Here is a 14,659-nt window from a genome sequence, read left to right as displayed (position 1 = left end):
TTTGGTGCATATTTAGCTTTATTTTTTTTCTTTTTCCTGAAACAAAAGCTGAAAGTGGTTATATCTGCATACATCCAACAAATGTGTTACAGACCTACATAATTATAAAACTTGAAGGAAGCATAGCACATGCTGCAGAAGATTTTCCTGATGTGCTTCTGCTTCTTCCTCTATCCCCTTTTTGTTTGTCACTGTGTCACTGGAAGAAGGTATCATTCTGGTACAGTCTGTCTGTATCTACAGTCACACTGTGTAAGTTCTCACAGTATAAGCATTATCAGCAGCTCTGTTTGAAGGGAAATACAAGCACTATAAAGCAAATGAATGCCCAGGGCTTTGGTCTTTTTCTTCGTCATCAATTAATGCTTCATTTGGCAGTAAACAGCAATAAAAACCATTCTGTAAAATGTCACTGGAATGCCTTGAGCCAAATCTGAGGCCTCTTTGCACACAGTAGCTGTTAAACTCTCCCCACTCGAAAGTTTCCCTTGCACTTGGTGGAGGTGGAGGAGGTGGAGTGCTCTCTTGGGAAGGCTGGTTTTGGCTTGATGTGGTCCAGAATTGGTGTTTGGTTTGTACTGTCTCCTGCAGCATTAAATTCCAATTCAAGTAACTGAGTTTAATGCAAGCCTCACTCTCTGCCACGTATTCTTGAAACAAGGCCACAAGAGATTTTCAGTGATCAGATTCATTCTGCAGCTCTCCTGGCACAAAGCTGTCTTGGCAGAGGCAGATGGCAGCATCTGAGGTTTTGCAGCATCTCCATGACCATTATGAGTCAGAACAAATGAACATCTCATCCTCCGATGATAAGAGAGGACTCTTTTCACCCTTAGACTCTGGGAATGTGGATATAACTAGGTAAAGGAGAATTTCAAAGAGCTAGAGGAATTGAGACTGCACAATGAGATGAACCCCAAGTCCAGAGTGCAAGAAAGCACCTTGGATGTGCCATGGCCACATTGCTTTGCTGTCATGCAACCATGTGGCTGTAGCAGCTTTATCTCCAAGTGTGTGCTCCAGAATGTGCAGTATCCAAAGAAGATGTGAAGTGGCTCAGCCATAATGTAAAAAAAAAAAAAAAGTAATAACACAAGAAAAAAGTCACAATCCAAAAAAACCCCAAACCAAACCAAAACAAACAAACAAAAAAAATCAAAGAAAGAAACAAAAAAACCTAAAAAAATCCCAAAAACCAACCAACAAACAAAAAATTTCCTGGCAAACTGTAAGATATTTTAAAAAACCAGATTACTTCTTGTAATCACTGACAAGGATCCACAACATTCCATCCATCTTCCTATGTCAGATGTTGCATGAGAACATTGCCTGTCTAAGTTCATAGTACCTGCGTACAGTCACAGCCATTGGGGATAATGCTAGCAAGCAAACATGATCAGCCCAGTCTCTGGAGTAGAAAGCACTTATGCTACACTAATAATTGCATAAGAGCTGCAGAAAAGGACAGCATCATGCAATTTACAGACCTAATTCAGCTTCTAGGAAGGGAAAGGACTTTGCTTCTCATGACTTTGCTTTGGTACATGAAATGTTGAAGACGTCAAAAGTATTAGCAGAAGTTTCTGTGCATCTTGGTACTTAAGGGCAGATCTTTGCCAATTGCAAAAAATAGTGGCATTCAGGGTTTGCTTTTGTTTAATTTTTGTCTCAAAAAACCCAACAAACTACCAAAAAGAAAAAGCGCCAAACCAAAAACTAAATCCATCTCAGGAATCATTGCCCTTAGGTGGGCCCATGTAACATTTCTGGTGAGCATTCAGCTAACTTTCATTGTGGTGGTCAAGCTCCTGAATTGCCAGGCATCTAATACTTGATAGCAATTTTAATTTCCTGTCTTTCTATCTTTTTTCTGTCTTTTGGCTGACTGGGGGAGTTAGTCTTGACCCACCAGTCTTTAAAAGAGATTGGGTTCTGTTTAAAAGGAATGTATTGCCATATTTCTTGCTAAGGCATTACTAAGAACTTAACTTTGTAACCAAAAGAGTAACAAAAGAGTTCATTAATTTCTACGAAACATGCTGTGATCCTCGGCTGGGATTGCATTGTCACTGCTCAGGATTAATCAGATTTGAAGATCAGAATCAGGTTGAATTAAATTTAATTTCTGCTGCAGTGAAGGCTGCTAGCAGCATGCTGAATGCTGAGCTAGTCTACTTCTCACTGGAGTGTAGGAGAGTGCCCTTCCCTGCAGGCACAGCACTGCACTGTGAGCAGGGTGTGTGAGGGAGGTGGGAACTCACAGGATACAGGAAAACAAAACCTGAAAGCTCCAGTATCCTGCGTGTGTTGGAGAAAAAATGCATGCTGTAATTCTTGTGAGATTTACTGAATTTTGTAGAAGTTGGACATTGTGACGTAGGCTTCCTCATTGTTTGGTGATCTCATGTCACCATTAGGCAGCATCTGGGATCCGGTGTCATCGTTTAGGGGCTCTGGATGGGGCTGGCCTGAAAGACCCAGGGGACACGTGGAGGAAAGGTTGAAACCAGTGCTGTGCAGGGGCACCCTGTTGCTGTGGCAAACCTCATACGTGCTGGAGCCACAGCTGCCCTCGGTGACGGCAAACTGGCTGGGGCCCAGGAGCCTGCACAGGGCTTCAGCTGGCCAGACTCCTTCGTAAGACACGGGCAGGTTTAGGTTGGGTTTTTCTGCCATCACTGGGCTCACCTTCACGTCTGATCCACTCCTGAATTTTTCTGGAAAGCTTGTCTCTGGAGCAGTTGATGGCTGCAGAAAATTTTCCAGTTCAGCTTTTGCCCAAAGGCCATCCACTTTATGGATATGAACATAACCAAAACTCTCTGGGTTAAAGCTTATATCAAAATTCTGTGTGGCAAAGGGAACAGCACAGTTAGTCAACAATGGGTGGTAGCTTAAGATAAAAAATACTTTAATAATTTATTTTAGAATGGTATTTATTATCTTTAACTCCAGATGTAACCTTGAGCAGGCTGAACAATAGGTTAGCATAGAATAAACTATCACATGGCTGAAAATCCCTTTCCCTATTAACTTAATTTATCTGATGTCCTCCTTTAGGCAGTACCCCTATATAGTGTTTTATGCTCTATACAGTGTTTCAGAGACTTTTCTGAGACACACATGTATCGCCTGCCTGCCATTTCACAGGAAGGACTGTGCCCACCCAGATGGTTTCTTTCGGTTTTACCTTCCTAATTTAGCAGCAAGGGAAGTAAAAATTTGCCACAACTTCCTGAGAAACGTTAGGAATCCCTGAACTGGAGAGCACATGGGCTGGGGGAGCTGTGTTAGGCCTCCTGTGAAATTAAGAACATGCTAATAATGTACCTGGAATGAACAGCACTAATGACTTACTTGTCCATCCGGCTTTTAACTGGCAAAGCAGTTCCTATACTGCATGCTGTATGAATAATGCTGCTGGCCATGTCAGGGTACATGGACAACACCAGGGATGTTCACAGAAGGTCCCCATCCAGTCCCATCATCACAGTTTTGTAGAATCAACAAAGCATCTTGGTTGGAAAGGAGCTGTGGAGTCCAACTTTCTGCCAGAAGCAAGACTAGGCTATTCAGAGCCCTGTCAAGCCAACCCTTAAACATATTATCTGAGGGGAGCCTACCTTGTCTTTGGATGGGCTACACAACATTTAATTCTTTTCACAAGAAAGATTCTTTGCTTGTATCTGGAATAAGTTGGCCCTGAAGCAGCACATGCTTGTTGCCTCTGTTACCAGAGGCATGTGCTTCCTGTCTCCACACAGCCCTGTGGTGAGAGCATCTTTCCCATCTCTCTACATATACCTTAGGTATTGGAAAGTTGTAAGTAGTATTCCCCACCTCAAGCTTCCTTTTCTTCTATAAATAAACTTAATTTCTTCAGTCTTTCTTCATACCTCAACTTCCCAAGACCTCTGTAGTTACTTTGCACAAGTCAAACATCTAGCACTAGGTTAATTGTGTGTTATTTTCATACCCTTGGCTGACATCTGCATGAGCAAATGTGGGCTCTCTTCAGTGAAATGTAGAAGTAATTTTTGAAAGATGTTCTTGTTCATGCAGCAAATGCACATACTGTCTCTCATGAGCGTTAGTTGTGTCCCCAAGAATCTATACTCAGGAAAGAACAGTGGAAGAACATACGTTTTTTGGCTTCTTGCATAGTTGCTCCAGCGTTTTTTTGTGGTCAGGAAGGTTCGGCCATACAGCAGGCTTGATCCTGAAACAGCAACGTTAGACAAAAAGCAACATAAGAGGGCTGTGCTGAGGTATCAGAGGTTCATACTGCATCATTTGTATTAGTTCTCACAAAGCCTTAGGGCTGGCTGGCTGGCATTATCCAGAATAAAGACAGAGAAGTCTCAGAATAAACCAAACAGAGAAGAGGAATTGTAAAGGTCACCAAAAAGTCATTGTTCTTTGGAGTGCACAAATTGTCACAGTTAAAAGAAAACACTTCGCTAAGTACTGGAAATGCAGCAAATTATGCTGGCAAAGAGTTTGTTGCTTTATTTCATCTAGCTGTGTGAACAGGGTTGTGTGTGGTTGAAACTGTTTTCTCTAAGTGCAAGAAGATGCTGTGGTTAAAGTGGAAATTTGCTGATACTTGCTTCTGCATGCATAGTTAATTTAAAGAATGGCATATTGTCCCATTCTTTGGCCAGCAATTTGAACTTCAGACATCTATCCTGTAGCCTTGTTCCACAGGTTTCATTTTTACTGCCTTAATTAACAAAGTTCTCATGTTGTGCTGCTTGATACTGTCAGCTATGATGCATCTAGAGAATGTTGTCCAAATGATATTCAACCATTGCAGTGTTATAATTATACATATATATTAATATATATTTCATTTTATTTATGTGTCTGTGTGGCACAGACACATAATGCATATATGCACATATATGCACATGTATAAAACTCTCTTCTTTCTAAAATGGAAATATCGGGGATCAAATGTGTCACCTGTTTTTGCTGCACTTTTATGTAAGCAAGACTTGTAGCAAAGTTAGATAACTGCAGGTTCCCAACAACAGTAAAATTCAACAAGAAATCTCAAGCTACCTCTGTACTTGTGAATAAAGTAGCACTAGGGCAGATAACTCCAGGATCTAAAATGTTTAATTATTAAAATTGTTTGCGGCATGGTATGGCTGAGGCCAACTAGCATTGGCCAGGTAATCCCCATGTGTTCCTCTGGAATTAGCACAGCCCAAGTGTTGTCCCAAAAAGCAGCTCACACTGTTACCTCTCTTGAGGTGGGTGTCGTGGACAGACTGCTCTGAATGTTGTTGAAGAGTCCTGGGCTTTCTGTCTTGCAAGGATTTCTTCTTCTACAGATAAACTTGGATTTTATCCCTCCAGATTCTAGTTTCATGACATTATCTTACATATCTGTTCATTTTCTTAAGCTTGTCAGCTCTAGTGAGCCATGTCATTAAAGACATATCTATAGTCATCCATCTCCTGCTATGTAGCAGATATATGAAAAACCTTACTGCAGAACAAGGACTGCTTGGCCAATGAATGTATTCTTAGTCCCACTGCAGGCTGATCTCGCCTCATGGCTGGCTGGAAGAGGATTTGGCCAGGCTGGTGTCTGACACCATCAAGTCCCTGTTGCAGAGGGCTCTGCCCTGCTGCTTCTGAAACCACTGCAGAATTAACACCCCACTGACTCAGCCTGTGAAAGAGAAAGAGCTCATCACTCTGGCATGCTGTTTCCACACTTCTTAGGAGTTTACTAAAACCCACAGTTTCCTTTCTTTTCTGGATTTTGCTTGAAGTTCATGAGTCAAATTTGCCTCCAGTGGGACTCTGAGTCAAAGTGTTTTGTGGTGACTTTGGCTCACCAAAGGTCCCAGTATTTTGAGCTCAGGACTGAAATCTGGTCCAAGTGGCAGGTGTTCTTCTGTCTCCTAACACTGTCTCTGGTATTGCTTATTTCTACTCTTTGCTTGCTATCCACTTGGTACAGAGTTCCAGAGATGGAGAGAGAAGAGTTCACAAGTATAACAGGGTAAGCAGTAAGACTGTCAGAACAGGATTGGGTTCCAAAATCTTTTCTGATACAAAGAGATTACCTGTTTTTCCAAAAAACTATAATCAGTGCAATCATAACAACAGACAGCATGAATCCCAGGATGGAGAATATAACCATGACCACACTGCTATCTGCAGGAAAACAAAGAACATCAGCCAATGCACGTAAATGTCTCACTGTTAAGACATCATAACAGTGATGTCTTTTCAGATGATAAATTAGGGATTAACACCAAGCACTGCACTTTTCTATCACTGGCCTGGGCTCATTTCTCCTGCCTCCATGAAGGAGGTGAATGATATGCTGCCAGAGCATCAGCACTAGGCTGAGCTTTGAGCTGGGTTCACAGACTGAATCAAAGCAGCTTGAAGTGTGCTGTCACCTCCTGTGTATTGAAATCAACACTCACTCTATCCTCACAGCAGCATAGAGATAACTTCTAACACCTGTAATGCTGAGGTGCCCCTGGGGACTGAAGGGACCCAAGGACCACAAAGATTATTCATGCGCAGTGATGAGATTTTATCCTGTGTTGCATTTGTGTTTCAAGTGTCGTGTTCATATTCAAGCCCAGGGTCCTAAAATAGGTCATGCCTTACCCAAAGTACCTGGTGCAAGTTCTTCCTTCCCCTGGCAAGCCAGCCAGCAGCAAGCGCTGAGTCAGCCATCATCTCCCTCTGCACCCACACCCTCATGCTCTCATGGCAGAACTTGCTCTGACTTTATTGCCCTTGAATGAGATTTAAATCTTCATGGAGAACCAGCCTCAAACCAGAGCGATCCAGCTGAATATGAGTCACCTCCTTGGAGTGCCTGTGTCTGTGAGGGCTGACCCTGCTGTGGCCATGGGCTCTTCCCTCCCCATTCTCTCATCACTGCTGCTACTGAGGCTGGCCAGGGAGCCCAGACCCCCAGCTCTGCTTTCCTCCAGGAGGACCAAAGTGTTTTCAGCTCTTACATCTTTCTATGGAGTGCTGCTCTCTTGCTGTCCAGAAGCTCTTGGAAGTGCTCCATTCACTCCATATGCCCTTAAAATAATCTCCATTGGGCTGAGAACGTACTTTCACCTCATATGATGCTTCATTTTCAAGGTTTTTCCCCAGCAATTTTATCTGAAGGTATGGTGACTCTATTGTCTAAACACACACACACACACAAAAATACAATTATTTTTCCAGCAGACAGTGGAGAATTATCCTCGAGTTCAGCAAAATATGTGAGATCAGGTGCATCCCTGAAATACTGTGCTGTTTACTCCATCTGTCTAGCTATTACAGAGGTGCTTATCAGGGCATCAGCCTAGTTAAACAAGAGCATAGTCCAGATAGTATTGAGAAGAGAGACAAATGCTGGGTAAAAGCTTTTTAGGAAAACAGCTGTGAGTATTAACTCTGCTTTGCAGCAGCTGACACTGCTGCAGGAAATATATGCTTCCATGAAAAGGCTCAGAGGAGAGATGGAGAAAAAAATACATTTTTGCAGCATAAAAAGACAATGTCTGAGAGGGCAGTTCCAGGGAAGAAGCTGAAATCCTGCAGTGCAGCTGTGATGCTCTCTTTTTCAATGTATTTTGCTGCCTGAATCAATATACTTTTCCCTTTAAGTTCTTTGATGTTTGATCTTTATATATTTTCAAGCTTAATCAACAGAGGGAGATTTAATCTGTGAAAGAGAGAACAGTTAATAAGCAAGCTATAAGTTATGTCCAGGTGTTGGAAAAACAAATTACTTGTGGGTAGATTCGATTTGTTAAGGTTTGGGTCTTGACATACATCATGCTTCGATGATGTGAGACCTGGGGGGAGGTTTTAACAAAGCTTGGGAAGAAGGATGTAGTGATGGTAACGGACACAAAGAGTGCAGAATTTTTGGGCTATAATAGAGGACATTTGGCAGAACCCCCAAGATAAGGAATAAACTAATAAAGACAGATCAGTGACTATGCTGAATCAGCTCTGAACTGGCTAGAAGGTAATTCTGGCAAGAGCAGATCACGACTGCTGACTCATGGCCCACCTGGACAAGGGAGCCACCAACTCAAGAGAAGACAAAGACTAAGCCTGTGGGCCAATTAGCTTGGGATGTAAGACAATCATTAACCGATTGAAGATGGCACACTAATTAATAAGAGAACTATGTAACTTATAGGCAAGGAACATGAATTAGTTTGTTTGCTAAAATGTATAAATAGTAAAATGTTTTGGTAGTTGGTGTGCTTGATTTGTGGAATGCTACTGAGCACCCAGGCTTGTGCAACTGGAACAGTCAATGTCTCTCTTGAGTGTGTAATTACTGCCTTGTTGCACTCCAGGTAACAAGTCTGATTTTGGTGGACAACACTCTGTTCCCCCTGTAAAACCCAAGTGCAGTCCATGCTTTCAAACATTGTGACTAGCTTTTGCATGGCTGCTCTGGTGACAGGGGACACAGAGATGGATCCCTGGAGCTGGGCAGCCCCAGTCAGACTCAGTTCACAGGCAGCTGCAGCCTCAGACAGCCCGAGGGTGGAAGAGATGCAGGGCTGCCTTGGAAGCCTGGAAGGATTAAATTTGAAGAAACTTGCAAAATAATTAAAGAGGTCACAAGTTTACTGACTGATGAGCACAGAAAATAACAGCAAAACCACCACAGCAAAGGACAAACTTAGAATGGTTCAATACATTATGTTTTCTATTCCCACTGCAAAGCCCAAAGAAATGAAACCTCTTTTGACTGATGATGTTTCCAAATGCCAAATATTGCACCTTTCCAAATTTTCAGATGGAGATCTGCAGAAATGCAGACTTGATCATTTTTACATTATACAGGTAATTTTGATAATGTTTAATTTTGGAAATTAGTGTAAGCACACCAATATATCACCACTTACCTTCCAAGTACCTTCTTTCTGCCGATAGGCTACTTGGTGCACTAATTTGTCCTTTAAGTATTTCTTCCTTGAGTGTGGTGTACAGTAACGAATAAGATACTCATTTGCCTCCCTTTCATATGTGATGTTTATAGCAAATGGTACTTCAGGCTTAACTGCAAATGACAGCAAATCAGGAGCAGAATAATGTTACTAGAAAATAAACAGGGTTTGAAATGTAAAAAATCCATCCACTTCAGATTACAGCCCTGCAGGGTGGCCTATCTTGAGGAAGAGCTGTCCTGAGTTTAGGTGGTGCTCATGCTGAGCCCCAGCTCATCCTGATTCTGACAAGGGCTTGATTTTGATCTGCTAGAGAAATAGTCTGACCAGCACGGGAGGTCCTTGTGAGGGATATGACATTTAGTCTTGGAAAGCAACTCCTGAGCATGCCCACCCCTGTGGCAGCTTGGAGGCCTGAAATTCAGTCCCTCTAGCCAGTGCTCTGAGATGAAGGCCCCCTGGCAAAACCCATCTGGGAGGAGGTGCTGGGGAACGACCTGTGCTTAGGTACTGCTGTGGCTGTCTGTCAGGGCAATTGGACAGAGGGAGGTACAAAGTCTGGCGGTGTTAGATAGACCAGAGGGGGCTGTGGCTCCAGACCCTTGCTATTAACCCACATCTGATCTTCTCTGAAGGAGACTGTGCCAAAGACCATCCATGCAAGTACATAAAGTCTGAAATGTGGCCCTCAGGGCTGTCTCTGAGCTGAGCCTGACCTGGATGGGCTTGAGACCTGCAGGGACTGTGGCTGTGGCACTGAAGCTTCCTGAATTCACCTTGTTAAGTATATCAGCTCTCACAGCAACACAGAGTCCACACGTCTCTCCTCTCAGGAAAACACATAAAACCATAAATGGTTCTCACTCCTTCTACAACCCCCAGATAGTTAGATTTTCCACAGTTTTTAGCGGCTGCCAGAGATGGTCCAGGTTGCCCCATAAACTAAGAAGTAATGTAAGATTATTACAAAACTATTGGACTGTGGCAGAAATATTTCACAAGAGAGGGATGTTGCAGTGCCTACTGCCAACTGGAGACAAAGCAATGAGGCACCAGAGAAGAGCAGAGAAGAATCTGTCCTACACAGGCTTCTCGGCTGCCCTTGAATGACACTGGTTACCAAGAACAGTAAATTCTGTGTATCCCTTCCTCCCCCTGAGTTTCCTATTTCTTGGCTCAGGCAGGTTCCTTGAGTGTCTTACTCCATTCACAGTTACCAGTGCAGGATGCACCTTGTTCAGGCTACAGGATATGCCACGATGTGAAGTGACATCTTGCAACTTTGTGTTCCCTGTGATACTGGCCTCATGCTGTCTGTGTGGTAGCCAGTCCCAAAACTGCATAATCCCTAGTCAGAGATGAACAAAATATCCCTGTTAAGCAGTTCATCCACACTCAGGGACAGCTGCTTCAGACATAGATGGGATTCAGTCTGCGTCCAAGTCTGGGCAGTGTCACAATCAGCCTGAATTCAGTTACGCATTTTGAAAGAGGTTAATAATGTCTGGCTTTGAAGCAAGGGAAGCACCACACTCTGATAACACCCCAATCCAGGCTACATACCCTGCTAAGATGCTATTTTATGATGCTTATCCAGATTGACGCTTAGGTTTTTACTGGGCTATTTTCTCCCCAGTGAGCCTATGACTTTAAAAACATCCGAAATGTTAAGTGTCTCACCAATGTCAGTTACAACCAGACTCCTGCAGACCCTTCTCTTCGTCTCAGAGTACATGCAAACATCTCTGTTTGAGAGTATATCAATGAACTGTAAGAAGAATACATCTTCCTGTTTCTTCATGTTGGAGCAGGCGTAATTGTTGTCTTCCTTGGTACTGTTGGCCAAAGTGACACAACAATCATTTCTTCTCAGTGTTAATATGACTTAGCTACTTACTATGAGGGATGAATCCTGCTTGCTCCTTTCACTTATCTCACTGAAGTGAGACTACATGTGAAATAAGAAAAATTGCAATGCAAATAAGGAGTTTGAGAGATTGATAGTGTTTTTCCTTGTGGTCCTTGAGCACAATAGTAAAGTGATGTGAATCACATTAAGCATCATGGAGCTCTTGAGAAAAAAGTGCAATTATTTAATATAAGGTGCATGTGTTAAAACATTTCCATCTTCAAAAATTATCTTACCACTTCCATTTTTAAATATAGGGCAATGTGTTTTGATGCTCTCTGAAGATATAGAGAAAGTTCTTACTGACTTAGGTGGTAGCAAGTAGAGGGTCAAGAGTCAGCCTGTTCTTGAAGGAATCACATAGTGGTTTTAGAATTTTTTTTTCCATTTCTGTGGCTCCTATGTTTGAGAATTGCCATAAAACTTCAGTCAAAACCCAGAATAAGTCCCATGAAAATTGAAAAATTCTAATAAACTATGAAAAAAAAAAGGAAATAATTAGTGACTAGTATATAAAGATTTACAAAAAATATCCACTCCTTTTTTTAACTGCCACACAACTTTCAGTTTCAGGAAAAACAGAAAATGGAGAAAACAGATATATATGCTCAAGAAACAAAATATGATCTTCAGCTTGGCACAACAGTAAAAAAAAATAGGGTGGAAAGAGTCTCAATGCCTCGATAGGAAGTGGAGATGACTGATGTGTTTGATAACTGTTGGAGGTTTGTGTGCTTGTTCTAGTGTAATTCTTGTATGTCTCTGTGCGCAAAGACAATAGCTGAGTTTTTGTCTTAACCTAGGTGAAGGCATTTTCTCGGATGTGGAAAATCAACCTTCTGCTAAAAACATTTTCTGTGGTAAGGATTTGTGTCTTCAAAAACATTTTTTTTAAATACCATTTAAATTCAAGTAAAAAAGTCTCAGTTCATGCTGGGCTACATCCATATTACAGGCATTCCAGAGCAACAGAGGCAAGATCAGAACTATTGGAGACATTATAATCCCCTTTAGAGACCCCTCCAGCTCTTTCTTTCTCTCATTAGGGAGTTATGTTCTCCTTCAATAAACTCTTCTTTGCTGAATACAGTACTCATACTTGGCAAAATAGGATTTTGTCTAGCTTTGCTGCCCCTGTTTCCCTGCATGTTGTTTACCAAGGGACACACTGACAGCACTTACCACAGAGACAGGGTGTAGTTTGTATTGTAAGGAGACAGCTCGGTGAAATTGCAGGTTAGGCTGCTAAAGGAGTCTTTAATTTCCAGCTGGCTGAAGCAATCAATGTCAAAATTGTCTGGTTCATCATCCCCGAGAGTCCCTAAGGAGATATTCACAAGATGTTACTGAAGTAAACCCGTGAGTGTATTTGATTTGCAGCTCCATTGTATAGGAGGTTGTTTCTTCATGTGGTTGCCTGAAAGAAAGAGGCTCAACCCACCTGTGTTGTAAGAAGCAGAGAAACCTTGTCCAAAACAAAGTTAAAAGCCATTTGCACCTCACAAGGTTGCTCTCCCTTCTTGCCAGTCAAGTCCACTCACATGCAAGAATATTTTGGTACCATGCAGGCAGCTAAGCCACATTTTGATTGTACTGGAAAGCTTTCTGAAATGTCATGAATTTGGGCACAGGAGGGAAATCTTAGACTTTCTACCAGAATGCATGGCTTCCTGCAAATTTGGTTCAATGACTAATAACACAATAATGATTTGACTAAAAGCGTAATTCAAAAATCCTACACTTGGCATATATGAGGCTGTCCTGGTTTGTAAGATAAGCTTGTATTCTATTTGCCATCTGTTGGAGGTTGGGCAGGTTTGTTATCTCTTCCAAGAACAATGGTTTGCTCCTAAGAGGTAATGGTTTGTTAATGGGCCATTGACTGACTCACTGCAGGGCTGGTAACGTTACACCATCCCATTGTGAGATGCTCCACCCAGAGGGGGAAGCCAAGCACTCTTTTACTGTATAAAGTGGTACCTTTTGGGGGACAGAGCAGCTCTCTCTTTTTGCGGGATTTCCCAGAGAAGCAGCTCCTTTGGCGGGATTCCCAGAGGAAGACTGGCCCAACTGCCACCAGATCTTCAGAGAAAAACTATACCCTTCTAAAGATCACCACTGCAGCTGCAATTCATCAACCACTGCAAGAGGAGCAGCTGTCATTTCAACCAGACTACTACCAACACCCCAAATCCTCAGGGTGTCAGGTTGTGGACTTTATCACTAGTTCTGTTTGTACCAATTGCATTTTGCCTTTTTAAATTGTTATTTAGTTTCTCCTAGTAAAGAATTGTTACTCCCATTCCCATATCTTTGCCTGAGAGCCTTTTAATTTAAAAATCCTGGTAATTCGGAGGGAGGGGGTTTACCTTCTCCATTGCACAGGAGGCTTTTGCCCTCCTTCACAGACTCCTGTCTTGTCAAACCAAGACAGAGGCCAATGATGGAAAAAAATTATGCTTCTGAGAGAAGTCTTCTCTGGCAGAAAATGCCAGTTTAGCCTCATTTGATAAAATCTCATCCACTATAGCCAAAGGGTATTTTTACCACCCCTTGAATGGATCCTAGGGGTAGGAATGCTCTGACTCCTTTCAACAATGGTTTTGGGTAGCTGTCACATATATAAACCTCTTTCCTGAGTCAAGGGATTATGCTCGATCATCCCCTGCTCCGTCCTCTGCTGCCCAGACAGGTCCTTGCTATGTGGGGCACCTGATAGAGCGAGAAAAAGAATCACAGAAGTGATGAAGTGTTTGGGTTGGAAAGAATCTTAAAGATCATTTGTTTTCAGCCACTGTGGGCAGATCACTAGATCAATTTGCCCAGGGGCCCATCCAAACTGGCCTTGAACCCTTCCAGGGATGGGGCATCCACAACTTCTTGGGGCACCTTGTTCCAGAGCTTCACTGCCCTTTTTGTATAGAGTTTCTATCATCTAATCTAAATCTCTCTTCTGACAGTTTAAAACTATTCCTCCTTGTCCTATTGCAATCTGCTGTGGGGTATCAGTGATTCAGACTCATAAACAGAGCAGGGAAATGCCTGTTGAAAAATTTCCAATGGAAAATCCCTTCCAGAGAAAATGATGGTCAACTCATGCGTCTGCAGTCAGACTTTGAGTAAGAGAAGTCCAGAAATGCAGAGAAACACACAAATGCAGTGCAAGCAAAGGCTAGGAAGGGGACTGCTGCCACCAGCGCCTGGGATGGGTTGGGAGCATCTGATGCTGCACTAATCTAGAACGGGAGATGTGTCACCCGTGAGCTAATTTTAGTGAGCATTTGTCACCATGAGCAGCTGGTGCTAAGAAATTATTACTGGCCTTCTCAGCACAGATCAGGGAACCCAGATCTCACTGAAGGACAACAAATGCAGTGTCCTCTACCGGTGTTGCTGCTTTGAGGGGAAAACCTGACAGAGTCAGAAACACAGACAGAAACACAGACACAGAAAGGCACAGACACAGACACAGATACAGAATCAGACAGATGCAGAAATACAGCTGCTGTATTTAACAATCACGTTCAAGACAGAGACACAGAGGTCAGCCCAACTCTGGAACAAATTCTGTAGCAGTTTCACAGAGGTGAGAGTCTTGTCCAGTGCAGCCCTGTGTCTTAAGGACAGACTTGCAGAAATAGGTACCACATACAGTTGCACATTGCATATGGGTAAAAAGTGTGCACATGAAAATATGTGTATTCAAAATCTGGGGGATATCAAGTAAGCTGAAATGAATCTATTTAAAATGGAAAACGATGTACCACATTTTATGCAGATACATACACCCAAAACT

General features: G+C 42.5%; 1 protein-coding gene across 2 annotated transcripts in view; it reads right to left on the bottom strand.

Moving 5' to 3' along the window:
• Window positions 1-14,659, bottom strand: part of IL7R (interleukin 7 receptor) — a 28,184-nt gene continuing 13,525 nt past the window's right edge. The window contains exons 2-8 of one of the 2 annotated variants that reach the window (XM_031507341.3): window positions 12,046-12,184; window positions 10,635-10,789; window positions 8,913-9,067; window positions 7,002-7,179; window positions 6,084-6,174; window positions 4,144-4,219; window positions 1-2,847 (exon numbers count right to left, since the gene is read on the bottom strand). In XM_031507341.3, coding sequence (XP_031363201.2) covers window positions 2,344-2,847; window positions 4,144-4,219; window positions 6,084-6,174; window positions 7,002-7,179; window positions 8,913-9,067; window positions 10,635-10,789; window positions 12,046-12,184 — 1,298 coding nt within the window. In that variant the 3' untranslated portion in view covers window positions 1-2,343. The remainder of the gene's footprint in view (window positions 2,848-4,143; window positions 4,220-6,083; window positions 6,175-7,001; window positions 7,180-8,912; window positions 9,068-10,634; window positions 10,790-12,045; window positions 12,185-14,659) is intronic. The other variant, XM_085567902.1, reaches the window with a different exon arrangement.

The sequence above is a fragment of the Lonchura striata genome, chromosome Z (genome assembly GCF_050655825.1).
Source record: "Lonchura striata isolate lonStrDom1 chromosome Z, ASM5065582v1, whole genome shotgun sequence".
Lineage (NCBI taxonomy): Eukaryota > Metazoa > Chordata > Aves > Passeriformes > Estrildidae > Lonchura > Lonchura striata.
The sequence above is the reverse complement of the archived record's forward strand: the minus strand, read 5'-3'. Positions and strand labels throughout refer to the sequence as shown.